This window comes from Pollicipes pollicipes, unplaced genomic scaffold, assembly GCF_011947565.3.
Source record: "Pollicipes pollicipes isolate AB1234 unplaced genomic scaffold, Ppol_2.1 Scaffold_3087;HRSCAF=3621_pilon_pilon_pilon, whole genome shotgun sequence".
NCBI classification, from domain to species: Eukaryota; Metazoa; Arthropoda; class Thecostraca; order Pollicipedomorpha; family Pollicipedidae; genus Pollicipes; species Pollicipes pollicipes.
The window spans coordinates 4,523,115-4,542,299 of record NW_023596225.1 but is presented as its reverse complement, the minus strand read 5'-3'; the positions used below and the strand labels follow the sequence as shown (position 1 = coordinate 4,542,299).

The 19,185-nt window shown below is 54.2% G+C and overlaps 2 protein-coding genes across 2 annotated transcripts in view; one reads left to right on the top strand and one right to left on the bottom strand.

Annotated features, from left to right (window-relative positions):
* LOC119090574 (BMP-binding endothelial regulator protein) overlaps nt 1-324 on the top strand; it is a 51,847-nt gene extending 51,523 nt beyond the window's left edge. Inside the window, exon 14 of the mRNA XM_037213403.1 lies at nt 133-324. Within this exon, the coding sequence (XP_037069298.1) occupies nt 133-323 (191 nt within the window). The 3' untranslated portion in view covers nt 324. The remainder of the gene's footprint in view (nt 1-132) is intronic.
* Nucleotides 325-1,509: 1,185 nt separating this feature from the next.
* On the bottom strand, nt 1,510-13,318 carry LOC119114925 (uncharacterized). The gene is made up of 7 exons (XM_037238983.1): nt 13,199-13,318; nt 9,569-9,784; nt 8,800-8,891; nt 7,316-7,433; nt 4,171-4,368; nt 2,699-2,874; nt 1,510-2,144 (listed from the first exon to the last, which is right to left on the bottom strand). The coding sequence occupies exons 1-7, from the start codon at nt 13,206-13,208 to the stop codon at nt 2,082-2,084; spliced, it is 873 nt and encodes a 290-aa protein (XP_037094878.1). The 5' UTR covers nt 13,209-13,318; the 3' UTR covers nt 1,510-2,081.
* Between the last annotated feature and the right edge of the window lie 5,867 nt (nt 13,319-19,185).

Genomic DNA, 19,185 nt, shown 5'->3' with positions numbered 1-19,185 from the left:
ATTGCTGCCAGACTGTCCACCCTGTCGCCCGCGCCAGACTGTCCACCCTGTCGCCCGCGCCAGGCTGTCCACCCTGTCGCCCGCGCGGGCCGTCGCGCGGATACCCAGTCAGGGCGGCCCGTTCTGTTCCAGAGCCGCCGCAGTGCACGGGAGTTGGATCGTCTGCCGGCTGCAGCTCCGCCTGTCAGCCGAGCTGCGCTGTACCGCAGCCGCCGGCCGACGGCTGCAGCTCGGACGCGTGTCGTCGGACTTGCGCCTGCCCCGACGGCCAGCTGTGGCACGACGGCGGCTGCGTGCCGCCGCACCGCTGCCCGCAGCGGTAACACGGTCGTGGGGCCGTCCCCCAGCTGGCGCCGGGGCCGGTGAGCCGCGCCGGGGACGGTGAGCCGTACCGGGGCCGGTGAGCCGCGCCGGGGCCGGTGAGCCGCGCCGGGGCCGGTGAGCCGCGCCCGGGCCTGTGAGCCGCACCGGGGCCGGTGGGCCGCACCGGGGCCGGTGAGCCGCACCGGGGCCGGTGAGCCGCGCCGGGGCCGGTGAGCCGCGCCGGGGCCTGTGAGCCGCGCCGGGGCCGGTGAGCCGCGCCCGGGCCCGCCGACGACTGAGCCGACCTCCCCGGCCCGCCGGCCGCGCAGCGTCGCTCGCGTTGGCGGAGCAGCTGACCGGCCGCTGTCCGGGCCGGCGGCGGCGCCGGCGCCCGTCTCCGGGCGGATTCCGCGCCGACAGCGCCGGCTGCCGCCGTCTGTGCGGCGAGCGGCCGGCGTCAGGTGGCTGCGCGCGGCCCGCCCTGCACTGCCCTGCCCTCCGGCGGCGACCGTCGCAACATCCCCGCGCTCGGCGAGCCCGCGTCGGTTCGCCCGCCCACGCATTGTGATATGATAGCCATAACAGGCGCGCCGGGCTGTCGGTGCTCCTGGGACGGCGCCTTCGAGGGCGCCCGTCATGATGCGACCAAGTGCGCAGTGGACCAAGGTCTGTGAACAAAACCAGTATTCCGAACCCACCACTGCCTCGAGGGCGAAAGCCACTGGCTGTTGAGGGTCGCGTGCAGTGAATGTGGAATACGGAACGGGAGCGCCTGGACATTGCCAAGTGAATGTGAAGCCTGTTGGGAAGCCCGCAGGAGGATGGATGCTTATCACTATGAAGGATATATGTCACAGGGATATCAGCGCCACTATGTGCAAGCGTGTTTCAGTGCGAATGGTGTGGTCACATGACTTGATTCTAGTCAGCAAGGCGAATGGCTATGCAATAAGTTATAAATGTTGCTTTGTTAAAACTCTCAAGGTGTGGTGCAAATGTCTTACCAGATGTATTACAGTGCATGAACCGTTCACTAAAGTGACTTGTGTTACGGGTCTCAGAGGGTGCGTGTGTCGATCGCGCAGTTTCAGGTGGTCACCTTTCGACGGCTTCCCTGTGTAGTGTAGTGTGGATTGGTGTCGATGACATTACCGACAAGATGCCCGATGGTCTCGCTCGCACACGATAAATCAAAACACACGAAGGTCAAAAGGACTAGTTTTTATTGAACTGACTCAAGCAACAGTTGCGGTGCAAGCGAGTACCGCTTTCTGGTCCAAAAACGAGATTCGTCAGCAGCTTGGAGTGAGATTCAAACACGTCGACAATTCCACAAAGCACTGTTCCCGGTTACGCCATTAAATAACTCGCATGCACTTCGACTTCGACAGGAAACCAACCCCTTGCACAAGAAATCGGTTAGCAGACTTCAGATCTGAACGCAATGATTTCCAGCGCATATCAGTATCAGAACCCGGCACCCGACCTACAGTGGCAACAAACTGCACCCCAACGGCGACGCGATGCTGATGGCGAAAAGGAAGCACCAAGCGTGACGGTAATGAACTCAACGCAACAGCAGCTGCACGCGGCGAGTTGCAGAGCCTGCCTGGGAGGCCAGAGGAGCAGGGCGGACTGCCCGAGAGGTCAGAGGAGCGGGACAGACTGCCCGGGAGGCCGGCGACGCGGGCAGACTGCCCCAGAGGCTGGCGACGCGGGACAAACCGCCCAGGAAGTCGGCGGCGCGTGATGCACAGCTTTTCAAGCGGCCGGCCCGCTCACACCTCGAAGCGCCACTTGCCGTCAGCGCCCTGCTTGGTGCGGTAACCGAAGTGCGTCACCTGGAGGGACGGGACGTCAGCTGGTCAGCCACCGAGGGTTGGAGTTGCGGACTGGCCACACTGACAGCGGCATCCAGTCCGACGGGCGCCATCACTGCCCGACAGCGCACATCGCTTCTTAATCACGCAACACTGACAGGCAGGGCTGCACGACCCGCACAATTTTGGACGTGTCATTGTTATCGAGGCTATCAGCTCGTCTAAGCTGAGCTGAAAATTTGCACCCCCTCCACATGTTCTCCCTGTCTTGCTGCCTGCTTCCCTCACATTTCGTGAGGAGGTGATTACCAAACAGGGCCAAAGCTGGCTTACATGCGCACCATGCATGAGACGGGCCGCGGTATCAGCTGCCCGCCACACCTCGGTGGTCACGTGACCGTGGCGGCCACGTGACCGTTACGGAGTTACCAATGCCCACGGGCGGCGGTGTTTCCACCTGGCGGACTTGCGTGAACTACCCAAGACCATGTTTTTATCCAGGGTCCTATTATGATGCACCAAGCGACACGTAATGCTGACAGCGCCTACAGAAGCGCTTGCTTGGCCCCACTTACCGTGATTGGGTCGGGGTCCTCCCACGCCAGGAAAGGGTTCGGGTCGCCCTGGATGAAGACCTTGATGTGGCCGTTGGCCCATGTAAGAGTGAATGACCTCATCTCGTCGGCGGACAGGATGTCTGGCGTCTCCGCCATGCACTTGTCCTCGCTCATGTGCTCGCCGAACACAATTGCTGCCGGGAATGAGAAACGGCGTTAAAGTCAAGGGAGACATCGATGAACAATTACCAACAATCACGCATATGATATATATATATATATATATATATATATATATATATATCATCAAAACTGCTCGAACTTCAGCTATAACATCTAACATATGGCGCAGTGCACCCGCGGAATAGTACAAAACATGGCACCACTTGTGACCATTGCGTGGTGGCACGGTGGGCCAGCTGATATGGGAAGTACAAACGGACGGTATCCGCATTATTTTGCATCGCTTTGGAATAAAGAATACTCTTTGGAATGTCAATTTTGCTTTCTCATAGAAACACTTAAGTTGGAGAGCTTTTAGGTAGAACAGATCCTATGGAATGAAATGTCTGGGTTCAGTAACTTAGAAATGTCCCATTCTTCAGACATCGCACGCTATGTGCAGTGAGATTATGCACTTAATGGAAAAGGAATCGCTGAATTATCGCCTGCAAGAATCCGAGCTGATGGACAAAAGGATCATAGCGTCCAAAGACCATGCGGAGCTGAACAGGAAATGGCAGGGGGGGGGGGTTGGGCATTGCCCTCCGCAAATATCTTACCCCTCAATCCAGCAGGTAAGTATTACCAGTGGCCATACGTCACGCTGACGGTGGCTGAGCCTGATCTGCCTTCATGCTGTCGTCTACGGGCGAGTACAAACATAGCTCAACTAACCCAAACGTTAGTAGGATCCTGACCTTACCGACTCAGTGGAGGTTACGCCCATTGGTAATACGAGTTATACGACTTACTTTTTCGTGGACAGGGTCCAAACTATGTTGCATAGATTGTTCGGGAAGTAGGCCACGTTGAAAACTCTTGGAGTTCTCCACTTCGTGCGCACCGACAGTTGTTTAACTAACGTCCGCGGGCCCTTAACCACCGGCAATCATGATGCCTTTAACCACCGGCAACTGCGGTAAGTATAAATACAGCATAAAGGGATGCAGAAGGCTTACCTGGGGCACTGCTTTTTTGTGACGTCAAGGCCATCCAGCTCTGGCGGTAGATGGTGGTACGCTGAGCGTATCACCTGGGACGCACGCTGATTATTTAAGCTGCTATTTAAGACCGGAGCTGGAGCGATGCTAACCCCGTGGTATGACAAGATTCAGCTCTCAGCTTTGCATAAACGGAGTTGGGAGATAAGGTCTGTCTTTGAAGGCGCCTTTTACCCCTATGTCCTCGCCTCCACCGTTGCTTTCTCGCCCTGCCCAACGTCAGCGCGCCTTGCGAGCGGCTCGCGTGTGTGGCCGACTGCCGCTCACCCTGGGTGTGGCGGATGGCAGACTTGCTGTTGCTCCAGCCGCCGATGAAGATCTCGTACATGGGCGCCGACACCTCGGGGCCGGCCGTCAGCGCCAGGTGGGCGTCGTTGCTACTCTGGACGCTGAAGGTGATGGACGATCCGTGCACCGCGCGGAAGTGGTACGGGCAGTCGCAGTGGCTCTCGAACAGCGCCTCGTCTGCGGGTGCGCCGACAGGGGAAGCAGCGCTCAGGTCAGGTCGGCCAGCGGACACAGAGGCTACCAGCGCAGCGCAGAATAACTTCATTGGGAAAGTGTGCATTCCGAAATGGTCATTTCATGCGAATGTTGTCGAAATGGTGGATTAGCACGTGATGAGAAAATTCGTGTAAACACAACATCGAGGCGTTGCATGAAGCCTTACCAGTAAGTATAGTGATGAGATTTACTGTTGTAGCTAATTCACAACCAAAACTGAGCAGCAAGAACTGAATAGTGACGCAGCTGGCCATTTCAGCAGCGAATGGATGAAACAATGCATTTCGACTGACTCACGTTTGAAATTATTATGACGAAAGTGGAGCAAAAGTGCAGATATTATGGGCGCATAGAGCCCAGAGTCGAATCAACTAAATTGAGACACAAGTGTATATATATATATATATATATATATATATATATAGAAGCAGTAAAAACTTGGTCAGGACAGCGAGATACAAGTGTATATATATATATATATATATATATATATAAGCAATAAAAACTAGGTCAGGGCAGCGGCCGCTATCATTCACGTAAGTCGTCAACATTTCGAAACAATTGTTTATCATCGTCAGGGCACAAGAGGACACATCAGGACACAACACGACTTCTCTGCACACGACAACAGGACAGCTGGAAAAATACAATATCACACGACGAAAGATTTCCTGGACTTGATATGAAAAGCTCACTGCCAGTACATATAATACGTCATATATTATGTTATACAATATATACATATATATATATATATATATATATATATATATATATATATATATATATATATATATATATATGGTGGTAAGGCGCGATAATCAATTTACTTGCATCTCTTCACCCTCAAACAACATTGCAGGATCGCATTCAGTTGAAAGGGCTAGCCCGCCGCCCTTGCGCTTTTTTCCCCAACAATTACACGGCGATTTCCCTACCCTGGACAACATGCTCATGACGAGCTAAAGGAATACCAGAATATACGAAAAGTCTACAGCAATGTTAATGTTGTTTCTTAGTGGCGAGGCAAATAACTCTAAACGCGAGAAGGTAGTTTTTGGGGTGCCGAGGTTTATCAGGCCAGGACAGAGGCCCTTCCTCCCCAACCAAATTTCAGTAACTCCACCGCTGTCTGCAAGCTCGTACGGTCCTCACGGCCCCATCCCTTTTGGCTCAAGCCTAAATAACCCAGTACGAGACCACTCCAAGCAGATTTAACTGGGCACCACCCGGTCAACCAATGCTGTTCCAGTCGTAAGGAATTAGGATAGCATTAGTTGGAGAGGGTTGGTGAGTGTTTAGCTGGAAAGACATCATGTGTAGAGGGAATGTTGCCTGATACTGCGTAGGTGGAGACGAATCTTCACATGCCCCAATTGACATGATGTCATGTTCACGCAAGCAAAAATCTGTCAACAGATCAATGACGGTTCAAGTTACGTGCGCTGTTCCGTTGCTCGTAATGACGCATGCCTGTGACATAAGGTTGTTTGCTCTTGAATTATACGAAGTGTTGTGATCCCGTGCTGGTGCAACGGGGTCTCCGGCCACGGATATTCGGGTCGCGGGTCCAGGCTAAGGGTCCCGGGGCCAAGGGGCCCCCATTTCGACCCGTATGGTCCGTATTTGGAAGCTTGCCTTGTTGAGAATGCTCTGATCCTTTCATTACAGGAGTGTGGAACGTCAAATTTTGAATACATAGCAATATTGTGGGGCAAAACGTGCCTACTGCAACCCTTGCACCCGAAATATCTCGCACACTACATACAAAGTTTAAATAAACATTTTTTTACGTGCTGGCCTAAATTCCTGGACCTGCAGTTAATGGCTGTAAGATCACCATCCATCAAGAGCGCGCCGCTCCCCTCTCAGGATTCGATTAATCTACGGTTGCTATCTCAAACCGCTCTAGTATTTACACAGCAAGATCAGAATTATCAGCACAACACACGTACCAGCGTATAAACACGTATGACGGGTAGCCGCCATTTATTCGTTCTGTCACATGTCCGATGGGGAGGCAGATTTACGAGCAGTAACCTCCACAGCCAAAGGAAGATTATTACAGTTTAGCCCTATGATGTTGGATGATGATAATGATTGAAGGCTGCGCTGACTACTATCAGGGGTGCCACTTTTTCAACTATTGGGGGGCCGAACCAAAGGCCCGGCAAATCCCCCCCCCCGTTTTTTCCCCACCGGATTTAGTCCAAGGGAGCAGGCACTGGACGCACGTTCTCTTCTGATCGGCACGTGAAGGCCATCTTAGGGCGCCGATGGCGCTCTTCTATGGCGGTCATGGGAGGTGGCACGTACTTTGGTTGTGGAGGACAAGGACGGGATTAGCCATGGAGGACTTGGGTCATCCCCATATTCCAGAGTTTTTCACTTTAACCTCACAAACCATTGTGTGTCTTATGGCGCTAGGTATGCGAACTTCACTGCATCGTTTATCCGCTCAGCTGTTACGATTTGTATCTTGCGGTTGTATCATGACTTTTTGTTATGAGAGTGGTGCAAAGCGTCACTACGCACAAGGATCAAAAAAGATAGCCTTGGTGCTATGATAATCTTTTACCCACGTTTTTTTGTAGTATTCCAGCCAAAAACATTGGGGGGGGGGGGTCAGGGCCCTCACGAAAGAGTACAAATCGATACCCGTTGCCACTATGGTCATTTCGGGTAACGTTAAAAGTGAAATCAACCATTCAGAGCACCACACGCTGTAATACAATGACAGTGTTCGAACCCGTCTGAATTTCGAGCCATTCCGGGGCAGTTACGCTGGTTCAATTCGCGACCGGATCGATATGACTTTGTCGTTAGTGACTGGTAGCCAAATTGCTGTGCTGTAGACGAATGCACTAAGTTCAGCTGGCGCTAGCCCGCTGGTGCGGTGGCCACTAACCGTGGAACTTCCACTCGCCGGTGCTGCCCCATCCGGTGGTGTAGCCGAGGTAGCCGACGGCCAGCGGCTGCGAGCTGCGCCACTCCATGAACGGGTCCATGTCGCTGCCGTGGCTCACCTGCCGCCGACGGGGCACGCATCACCCGCTGGGTGGTGTTTTGGCTGTAGCGCTCATGTCGTGGAACACAGCTGGCCACTGTACTGACACCAGCTGGCCAGAACATTGTCACCAGCTGGCCATAACAATGTCACTAGCTGGCCATAACCATGACACTAGCTGGCCATAACAATGTCACCAGCTGGCCACCGCACTGTCATCAGCTGGCCATAACACTGCCACTGACCGACTATGACAGAGTGATCAGCTGACACCAGCTGACATCATCTGAACCGAACAATACGACACGGTCATTGACAACGTCACCGTTGTCAACCGACCACAACATTGCAGCCAGGGGACCCTCACACTGAAACCAGCCGACCATACCACTGCAGATAGCTGACCACACGGACACCACTGACCAAACCCGCTTCACGACCCACATCGTCAGATCCCCACCAGCTGACAATCGATATCGCATACGATGTACCTGGTATAATGGGAGGCATGCGCCTGACCACCGGCGCTGAACAAAACCAGTGACGCTGCGCCACTGCAAATCTGGCGCTCTAGCAGCTCTGGCGACCTCCGATAAGTTTGCAGCGGGGGCAAAACTTGTTTTTATCATCGCTGTTTATAAACAATGGCATCCAATTCTCCAGGCACAAGACTAAAAACATAAATCTGCTGGTCCAGCAGTTCTCCGCGATCCTCCTGCCAGAGCCTCAGCGTGGCCAGGCGTTCCGGTGCCTGGGCGAGGATTCTTTGTGTCCGCGAGGCACGCCGCCAGCACAGCGTAATTCACCCGGAGTCAGAGCAAAATGCCAGTACAAGAAACCAGCATAACTGAAGTCGTGAACATATCGTGATGCGGTGTGACGTTGTATTTGCTCGGGTTTCCGTACCCAGCTTGCCAACAGTACAGCCCTGGCGTGTTTGTTTGCATTTTCTTCTGGTAAACATTGGGAGGCATGCTAAGCTGCATAGTTGCAGTGCAGAACGCGCCGGCGTGGCACGTCGCACTCAGACCACCAACGAATACGCACGCAGATAAAAACGCTCAGCTCACGACACGTGGTCAGTGCGGGCGTGCTGTCGTGTCTAAGTCGTGTGACAGATATTTCCGTAATGCACGACACACTATTACGTGGCACGTTTGCGAACATGCATTCCACAAAGCAATATTTGGAAAGAAATCTCATTCTGGCAACATTTTGGTGACATGTCCCCTCCAGACTCTCTCCGTCGCCGCGCCCACGATGCCGACAACGACCTCAGGGCTCATCGGGAGAACTCATAACATGTCAGGGTGCAGTTCCGACCACAAGTCAAGCACGTGCCTGCCCGCCGAGATCAGAACCAGCTGCTGCCGAGCACTGCATACCTTGACGTGGCCGTCGTCCCAGCTGACCCAGAAGGTCCGGAATTCGTCCTCGCACACGATGTCCGGCGTGTCCACGCGCGCCACGTCCTCGTCTGGTGATCACATCATCACACGTCATCACGTGAGCTGGATGACGTCCGTAGGGCCACTGGACACGGCTAGCAGGCGCACCCAGGCGCAGAGTGGCGCAGCGTAACATAAGGACTCGTCCATCGCGGCTTAAGCCTCGCCTCGTAACACTGACTTCCAGTGGTTTGAAGCTGATGGTCTCTTAATAGAGCGCGCGTTATTTTTGGTTCGTAATCCACTACCCTGGCGGTGTCGTGCCTTCTTATTCGCTATGTCACTTCCAATGCGCTGAACGAAATATTCGCTTGTAGTGAGTTTGATGCAGATACACTACCGGGCGAACACGGGCAATCAGGAAATGATTTGTTCTAAATGGAGAAGACCCACTACCAAACCGTGCTCTTTGTTACTCGTGAATATCCGCGCCGCGTGGTACCTTTTAATGCAACGGTTCAGTCGTCAGTAAGCCAAAACCTGCGGCGCCCGCCTCTGTGGCCACACACGGGCCGTGCGCTGGTGAATCACACACCGATCTGTCCCAAACAAAACCCCATCCCATCGTTTGGTTGGGTGCCACGGAAGCGCGGGCAGCTCAACAACCCAGCGCCGTCGCGAGTCTGCATAGTCACGCTTCATCGCTAGTACTGCGACCGTTCGTGCTTTCGCCGCCGACGGCGTCCGGCCGGCGGGCCGGCCTCACCTTTGCCCAGTCGCATGCCGCTCTGGGAGTTCTTCCAGCCGCCGATGAAGATCTGCAGCATGGAGTCGGTCTCGTACTCGACCGGGCTCAGGCAGACGTGCGCGTCGTTGTGGCACTTGACGCTGAAGCTGGTGGACGTGCCGTTGACCGGCCGGAAGCGGTAGGCGTGGTTGGCGTCCGTCTCATGGAGGGAGCACTCCTCCACGCAACACTCGTCTGCAAGGGGGGGGGGACGCAGCGGTCACAGGCGCGCCGAGCACTGCCACGGACTGTGCAGGACCCGGCACCGGGCGTCCAACAGGTACCGGCCGCACCATGTATGGGACGTGCTCAGCGTCAGCTTTACCTGAATTGGCGACAGTTCAACATTTGTCAAGGGTAATGCGCGTCCTCGCAGTCTGGGGGCGGAAGGGCCACAGCCATTTTTGGTAATTTCTGTCCAACCCGCACCCACGAGGCCAGTTTTAAATTCCCAGAAAGATGTGGGGCGCAGCCTCCCCTGATCCCTAGGTTTCCGCGTCCACGTTTTCCGTTGAGAAGTACCTGTCCCGACAGGTTTGTCGCGCAGCATTTCTCAGCGTTATCGACCGGCGGCAATGGGTCGCGTATTGGCGGGGCGTCGTGTCAAAGGAGTAAGCTGTACCAAACACGGCCACGTGCCAGCCGGCCATTACGCGCAGGGCGTCGTGTCAAAGGAGTAAGCTGTACCAAACACGGCCACGTGCCAGCCGGCCATTACGCGCAGGGCGTCGTGTCAAAGGAGTAAGCTGTACCAAACACGGCCACGTGCCAGCCGGCCATTACGCGACACGATGCTGGGCCAGAGCGGTACAACACAGCGGTGCCAGATATCTCATAAAGGGACTGTTAAGGTTGGGAGACAGGCGACCAGGCCCGCTGACAGTCAAAGGGCAATATCACAGTCGTGGATCTTACGCACTCCACACAATCGGTAATATAAAATCTACACGACAGCGGTGCGTTTCTCAAGCGCAACCTGGTGCAGTGCTCCGCCAACGCCATTCATTTTCCATTCATTTTCAGCAGCTTTCTTAACACTTTTCCCACGCGGCCTGCACGCAAGCTCTAACAAACGGTTCACTTCAGAGCCCCGGAGCCAACCTTTGCTGCGCCCCGCTTCTTGAGGGTGCGCTCCTTTCCTGCACCGACCGACCGGTCAGCCGCGTGTGAGCTCAGACAGCGGGGGCGGGTCACCGCCAGGGCGGCGGGGGCGGGCGGACATGGCCGACCACAGCCTGACGGCACCGCTCCCACGGCCATGACGTCAGGCGGCCCCTCCTCCCCCCCCCCCCCCCCCCTCCTGCGTTCCGACCAGCCCGGCCCACCGGTGGGTGACTCATCGCCAGACAGACCCTCTCACAGTATCTTGTTCCCGCTACTTTCTGTGTTGTGTTTTGAGCGAAAAACAAAAAAAGGTAAAATTGTCAACATTGGAGGGAGCGAGGAGGAGCGCGCCTCCTGATATGCAAAGCTTCACCCTTGGTGACATCACAAAAGGTGTGCTCAAGCACGGCCGCCGATCATACATCTACATTCCACAGCCTTGCGGCAGGAGCGTCGCGATGGCGGCTTCTTCCGCGTGGTTGTCACAGTTCCACCGATCCGGCCTCACTGGCGAACAGGAGGCCAGCAGGGCGGTGACCTTTTCTAAGGCGGTGAAATAACGCGATATTTTCTGTATTTGGCATTGGTTTTCAGTGACCTAACGCACAAATCGGCACTAAGCCTCGCAAAGATGCAGCGCTGGAACTGCACCATCGTCATGCTTCAGCACTGAAACGACAGGAGTGCGGTGTGCGCCGGCAGCAAACGACCTTTGGCTGCCGGTCTCCGACACCACGTCATGCGGCTGCATGACAGTTGCCGCTACGAGGCCTGAAACAGGACATGAATAATCGTGCCAATAGCACTTGACGCCAGCTGCTGTTGCAAACAGCCGTGGGTACATGCGAACGAGCAAGCAGTGCCGCTACGACCTGCAAGTAAATCAAACAGCTCCGATTCACAGACGCGGACGTCGCGCAGCACGCGCGGGATACTACGTCCAGATTGTACCACAAGACGCAGCTGAAGGCGGCGCTGGCCAACTGGCCACCATCCTGAACGCACCACTAGTACGGATCCGGACGCCGAGGCGCAACGTCCCGACGCTGGCAGTCCGCCAGCCCCGAAATATCGACCCGGACACTCCATGACCAGGCCGGGGTCCCGCTCAACGGAGAGCACACCGAAGCGGAGCGCTCGTGGATTACAAAATGGCAAAAACTCCGTTCGCGAACATTGATTTAAGAGTGCATATCTCTCATGGAATTCGCCTTTCCAGACGAAATAAAATGTCTCGTCGGGCCTTTGATCAAGCCCCAGGACATAACTCTAGTCTGTCGCTTCGGAATTAGATGGATATGGCTATGGATATGGCAATCCTTAGCCCCAGTTTTCAGCGCAGCACGTTTGGCCCTACACAGCTAGCCTATTTGAGTTTCCTGTGCTGGGGTCAGGAGCAGAGTAGTACGCGGCCACATCGGTAACACAACCAACGCGCCAACGTACCCGGCAGTACAGCACCATACATTCGCCGGCCGCGCGTGAGTGGTGGGGAGCAGCCGACCCCATGGCGGTGTCCAGCAGTATCCCAGCGATATCCCAGGGAGGAGAGAGGCCGTGCGTGGGTGGCGGGGAGCAGCCGACCCCATGGCGGTGTCCAACAGTATCCCAGCGATATCCCACGGAGGAGAGAGGCCGTGCGTGGGCGGTGGGGAGCAGCCGACCCCATGGCGGTGTCCAACAGTATCCCAGCGATGAGAGAGGCCGTGCGTGGGCGGTGGGGAGCAGCCGGCCCCATGGCGGTGTCCAACAGTATCCCAGCGATATCCCAGGGAGGACAGAGGCGCCAAGTCCAGGCACGGTCTCAGTCTCTGACGTCACGTCGAATCGGCAACTCTGAGGCCGCGTGCGCAGCCCGGCAAATTCTTCCCAAATGACACCTATAAGCATGTGAATCCTCTTGTGCACTAGCCCACGTGTTTTCACTGCTTACGCCACATAGTGCTGCATAACACGTAAGAAGACGGCCCCCGATAACAGAAATCACTTTTGTCAATGGAGAGTCGCGTTCGGTGGCACAGCCCGCAACTGGGGTACTCTACATGGCCGAGCAATGGCGGGCGTTCGCGCTCATGCGTCCAACAACTGCAGTGGCTCAGCGAATCATATCCCAGGGAAATTTCATGATGATAACATTCTCACCAGCCAAAGCACCTGCAAGGGAGCTGGAACTCGAAAAATGCTGCTTATCACATCGGGTCATGGCGAACGCAGTGAATGAAAATTATGTCGCGAATGGAGCTATGCAGCGGATCGAAATTACGCCACAGGTATCAAAACCGCGTACCCACTTCCACACCAAGCCAGGCTGATTTCCACGTCCGCTGAACAGAAAGTACTTTCTGCGGGAGTGGCTCCTGAGCCAGCAGCCATGGCCCTCGCCCCCGGCTTGGACCCCGCGATCTCCGGCGGGAGGCAGCGGGGCTGCAGGCCGCTGCGCCACGGAACACACGACAAACACCCGGGACGCAGGGCAGAACCGACTCGGAATCAGCGCCCTCTTACCTTCCGCCATGGCTGGTCGCTGTTGCTAGTCCGGCACTGCCGTTCCCTGTCACTGTGTGAGAACCGGCCGTGGGCGGGCGGCGCAGCGGCTGGGCGCGGCGCGACCGTGGCGCCACCTGCGCTGGGCGAGCTGCCAGCATCTGACATCACGGCGCGGCGGCTGGCCGGAGTGGGGGAGGGGGAGGGGCGGAACCAAGCCGCCCGGCCGGGCGGATCAAGGCCACGCAGCACGGTCACGGTCGGACCACGCTGCCACCAACGTAAGCCGAGCAGCGACAGCCGGCGTCAACGTGCCACCTGCCGGTCATGGAAGGGACCGGAGGTGTCCCAGGCACGGGTACGTCTTGCAAAGGAAACCTTCCATGTCTGCGACTATGGGCCAAGTTCGTGATCGTGCCGTGATCCACAGATATCATTAAGCAGGTAGGCAGCTTTCAGTAATCGTACGGTTGCAATATCTATGAATGGATTTTGATGCCCGCTAATAGTGCAAGGGTTTGACTTACACTTGGGCCCCACTCTGCATAGAACCACCCTGAGTCGGTCCCGATTCCGATTCAAGGCTAGGAGCCTTGCTGGAACTGATTCCGTCGGGATCGATTTCGGTGATATCGATAGTGAAACAAAAACCTTTATGTCATCATGGAGGCTTGCATAGAAAATATTCGTTGACCACAAATAGCTCGCCGGTACCGTTTCCCTTGTGGTTAACTCAGTGCATTGCTCACACATCCATATTTATGCTTGCTCCCGCAGCCGTGTCTGAGCGGTTCCGACTCCCCACTCCAGTATGGGGCAGGCACCTCTGGATGGGTTCTTGGGGTAGCTGATTGGCCCGGCAGATGCAGTTGGCTGGAGGCGAAAGATTCTCCACCGTTATAGGGTATGACCGTCTCAGTGCATTCGATGACGCGTAAAAGGTTCCGGTGCACGGTTGCAGACAAAATTCCTGACGAATTGCGCAAAGTGGTGTTCTTAACAGATAGCTCTGCAAGCCGTTTTGACTTAGCTTAAAGGCTTATGCATTTTGATAAACACTGCCGTATTTCGTGTCTGGACACAAGCAACACTCATGAATGAAAGGCGACAAATTTCGACCTTAAAATTTTGCTAGTACGAGATTAACAAACTTCGCGGTTTGTCACAGTTTACTTGTTGAAACAGGGTGCGAAGTCGCGACATCTAGGCAAACGCATTGCACGCGCTATGATGCATTTATGGTGCATGACACTGCACCGTTTGCCCCTGCACGATGAGGGCACCTGGTGACCCCATGCACCTGAAACCAGAACCGTTCGGAAATGGCTTCCACAAACTCAAAGGAATGAACGCGCTATGGGCCATTGATTCGAGTTTCCAATTCTGGCCAACATGAACCCACGTGAGCCCAGAGCGTGTTTTGGCATCTAAACTGAGCAGGCAGATGCCTCCCAATTCCGGCCAACATGAGCCCACATGAGCCCAGCCGTGTTTTGACATCTAAACTGAGCAGGCAGATGCCTCCCAATGACCCGAACGCCTGCCCGCTCGTGGAATTTCACCTGCCCAGGGAGGCAATGTTGCAACAGGCGACCCATTTAAGAAGGCTTTAAGGTGGTCTTTTTGGCCGAATGGTATACATGAGTCGAATAGGTTAGATTGAGAAGGATGCACCTATAGGTGCATATCTGGCATAGCAGCCATGACATTTATTTGTTTCCAAACTGTGTAACGTGAAGTAATAGCGGTTCCTACGCTTATGTCTTATAGACATAGGCGTAGGAACGTTTCCTGGGGGGGGGGGGGGGGAGGCTCAAGGTAAACTTAGGGAACGTTACATTGGAGGTGAGCTCAGCGATCGGGCGGTGGAGGAGGAAGGATGGAGGACTTTGTGCGCTCTTATTACACCTAGATACTTTTTTTGCTACTACATAAAATGTATTGTTATTAACCCCTTACATCGCACCACACATCACACATCACACTGCCTTTTCGACTCATCTATGCCATTTGGTAAATCGGAGTGCTCAGCTTCCCCCCCCCCAAAAAAAAGGTTTCCTCCATTTCAAAATTTTCCTCCTGGGAAGCGAAATTTCACGGGCGGGTGGGGGTTCAGGGTCATTTGGGAGGCATCTCGTTCCAAAGTAAAGGTTTCAAAACGAGGCCTGGGTACAGGGTGGTCAGAAGTTCAAATTCGATTGAATGGCTCATAGAATGTCAGAGTTTTTGTGCGCCTGCATTTCGCCGACTCCTTTTCAAGAGATAACTTTTTGTAGTAGGATTTTAAGTGGAAACAAATTCAAAAGTTTCATACTACCTGCCAAAAACAATGTGACACATGGCATAAAGCCGGGTTTTTTCCTGTATAAGACCGAGTCATAGAATGAAGGCCTCCCTTCCAGATATTCTCTGTCTGAGCCCTGCTTCCAACCGCTGTCGGCAGCGACCGCTTTGGACCGGCTGCCGCCCACGTGACTGAAAAAATGATCGCATACGAAATCGATTGGTGCGAACTACCCGCATGACTGCTTTGCTGCATAGTTACGAATCACCATAACCGCTTACTGGTGCATAATGCAGATAGGCGCCTGCTACCGCACGTAGTTTCGAATCATGTGAATTAATATACATCATTATCAATCCCGTACACCACACCACAGCACAACGGACTTCCGGATAACTGCCTGCCTCGGGCATGAGTTGGTCCACCGGGCATCCATTGTATCTCCTTCAATACAGCCGACTTAACCCGCTGTTGTATGTAGGGCGAATGTACACACTTTTCTCAAACAAGCTGTGTACCTACATCTGTCGAAGGCTGATAGCGTAACCCGGTATCTTAGGACAAAAGTTGACATTTTATATGCTGCCGTTTTTCGTGCAACTTCCGTAAATTACACTATCGGACTGAAACTTAAGTCGTTACAGAGTGCCTGCGGTTTGCTTCACTGAGCGACAGAGCTGACTTTTTAAAGGCGTATTGGAAGACCCGCTGCGTGCTATGGACGATCAGTATTTGCACTAGCTCGGGATGCATTCAATACCATTGGATCCGGCCATAGCATTCCCTGGCCGGATCTACCAATGGCTGCCGGGGTGCCTGACGAGAGCCGGGTGTGATGCCCTGCCTACGAGGGCCGTGTACAATCATAGGAGACAAACTCAGCCTGTCAGCCAGCTTTTCGTGCAGCAGCGTGGGGTGAACCGCTTGCAACGTTCACGGAAGTCGGTCGTTGCCTGCTCGCCCCTTCCACGCCCTGTTTATATCGCGTGCGTGCTGGGAGGTGGCTGCTGCAAGTGCCTGCGGCACGCTATTTCATATGTTGCGAGAATAAATCGTTGACACATTGGGATAGTGTTAATTCGAACCTGAGATAAACACTGCCATAGCGCTAACCGATTTCGCGCCACATGGTCATGCGTCGAAGGTGATGAAGCACACCAAAGAAGTGTAATAAATTATTTGAAAGCATCGCCTCAGACATTTTCACGCAGTAAGCCCACGACCTGCTTGCTAAGACTCTGCAGTGACTCTAAGACACATCCCATCAAGACATTGGATTCCTGTTTTCCGTAACCGTGGGCTTCGCTAAAAACTGACTGCACTTCCTGGATCCTCTTGCGACACCTGTTGGAAATTATTTCCAGCTACATGCGTGTGTTTCCTCTGACACTTCTCGAAGCAATAGGACGGAAAGCAACCACATTAGCCTCTCAGACGTCGTTAAACAGGCAGCTCTAAGTCGTTGCAAGGGGTTTGGTGGCCGATCATTGGTATATTATATGTAAACCCTACCCACTCTAGCACGTGGTAGGTACCCGGGGTTGGATTTCTGAGGCCGCTGATTGTTTGGCCAGGCAGATGCCAGTTGGCGGGAGGCGGAGGGATCTTCATCATGATATGGCGTGTAAAAGCGGCAATTTTGCTAAGTTACGCCAAACCCCGGCATCATCTAAAAACCTAGTTTTTACCTGGCATACTTGACTACGCCAAACGCTTATGACAGATCCATTTTAAACTTCATGGCCTGCTGAGGAGACTAAGCCATCAGGCAAACGAACCGAGGTTGTACAAAAAGACTGAACGGAGCCTTTGGCTCCACAGCAACCTGGCGTTTGCCCCTACACATCTCCGTCATCGTGGATGGTAGCATAAGATGCTGTCATTTGCCATCTGAAAGATTTTTGATATGAAGATACCCGGCGAACTAAGTAAATCGGCATGCGTGTTTAAGGTAGCCCAAAAGTAAGCTGAGCGTAAATTACATTTGGAAAAGGGTGGCAGTTAACGTAACCGCCACCCCCAAAATTGAAAACTGGGGACCATGGCTCCCTGGCCCCCTGTTCCTGCACCCATGCTTATGCATACGAGACCCTGCCTTGCGGCGACACAAAACCTAAACAGGTTTGCTTGTTGTTTGCTTTTGAGCGCAGTAGGGTGAAGTTTGATGTGTTTGGCCATATGTTTAGGGTTTATGGTTTCAATTAATTTGATAAACCAATGTGGGCCCGCCGCGCGCGTGTCGTATCATCGTCTGTTGCCGACCGCCGCCCGCGCAGGCCGTGGGTCGCCGTGCAGCGCTCCTCAAAAATCCCCGGTGCTCCGAAAGTAGAAACGCTAGGAGCACACTGTTTGTGTCAAAATACGCAAAATGGATATCTCGCAGGCTGTTGAAAATTTGGGCGCAGTTGCGCGGCATGCCGAAGAGGCCTCCTCAAAAACTTAAACGGGTCACATCGATCCCCTATCGGGGCCAGGGTTCAGCGCATTATTTTCTGTCGGTTTCTTTTTATTCAAGTACCGCGCTGGTTTTACAACCTCGTCCCACCTATCACAAATTGGTGGCGGCGCCGCTGACTGTACCTATTTGCGTTTGTGGGGTCTGTTAATCTGTGTTCAGTACGTACGTGCTGCCTCGCTCGAAAAAACGTGTCCCATCGCAGACCATGGTAGCCACTTTCGTCGCAATTCTGGCTGCACCCCTGAATCGACCACAACTCCGCTTGAGCGTCTGAGCAGATGTTTCATGCACTACACGGAACACTCGTGAGGTCTGTCTGTAGGTCTGCACTCACAGGTCTGTAGTGTGGGCGGCTCGTGCAGGGCGTCGCAGCACTGACTCGAGTACGTCTACAACGGGCCCTCACTGTTTTTCGGAACAGCGCGCACCAACAAGTATGTGGAAAGCATACCACATCCGTCCACATAATGTGAAAACCGCAGCGAGGTAGCTCTGGTGAGCATCGTATTCGCGCAGTCTGGTGAGGCAAGTCATCACTAAACGACCATCCGCCGGTCCCTTGAGCGCACAGTCATCGAAGATACGCCATGAGTTGGGCCAGTGAGCAAATACTTCTCGTTTTTTCCGTCAAACCTCTGAAGTTCGCAATCCGCTGTTGAAGCAGCTGCAGCTGCAAGCTCGTTACTAGTGATATGAGAAGCCACACTACAACAGATTATATATATATATATATATATATATATATATATATATATACACATTTCAGGCCTGCAGCCGTTTAGTGGCGCACAATGCCCGGCTGTGGGTTAGGACCACACAGGTTACCATCGTATGGAGTACGACCCATGAGGAGCACGACGATACCCCGCTCGGCACGAATTCGCAACTGCGCTGGGCCTCGGCCTCCCAAGGAGCGGCATCTTTCCCGTGGATAGAAATTTTGTGTAACTTGGCGATGACGTAGATCCTGGGGATTCTTCCGTTGGACTCGCAAGGTGGAACTGAATGTTTGCTTGCAGCAGAATGGTTCCACAGCCTTGTGCTCTTGTTGTGGGTAAGCACGGACATTGCAACCCTTTCCGCACCTGTGTACGCTCTGCATGACACACCCCTGATCGGCAAAGGATGCAGACCAACACCGCTCACGGCCGCTGAGAGCCACTCCATAGTCCTCACGACCAAGACGTGTCACGCCGGCTGCGCCCGACGTGTGGACATCCTCGTTGCGTTCGGCGGCCTTCAAACACTGCCCGGGCACACATCCCC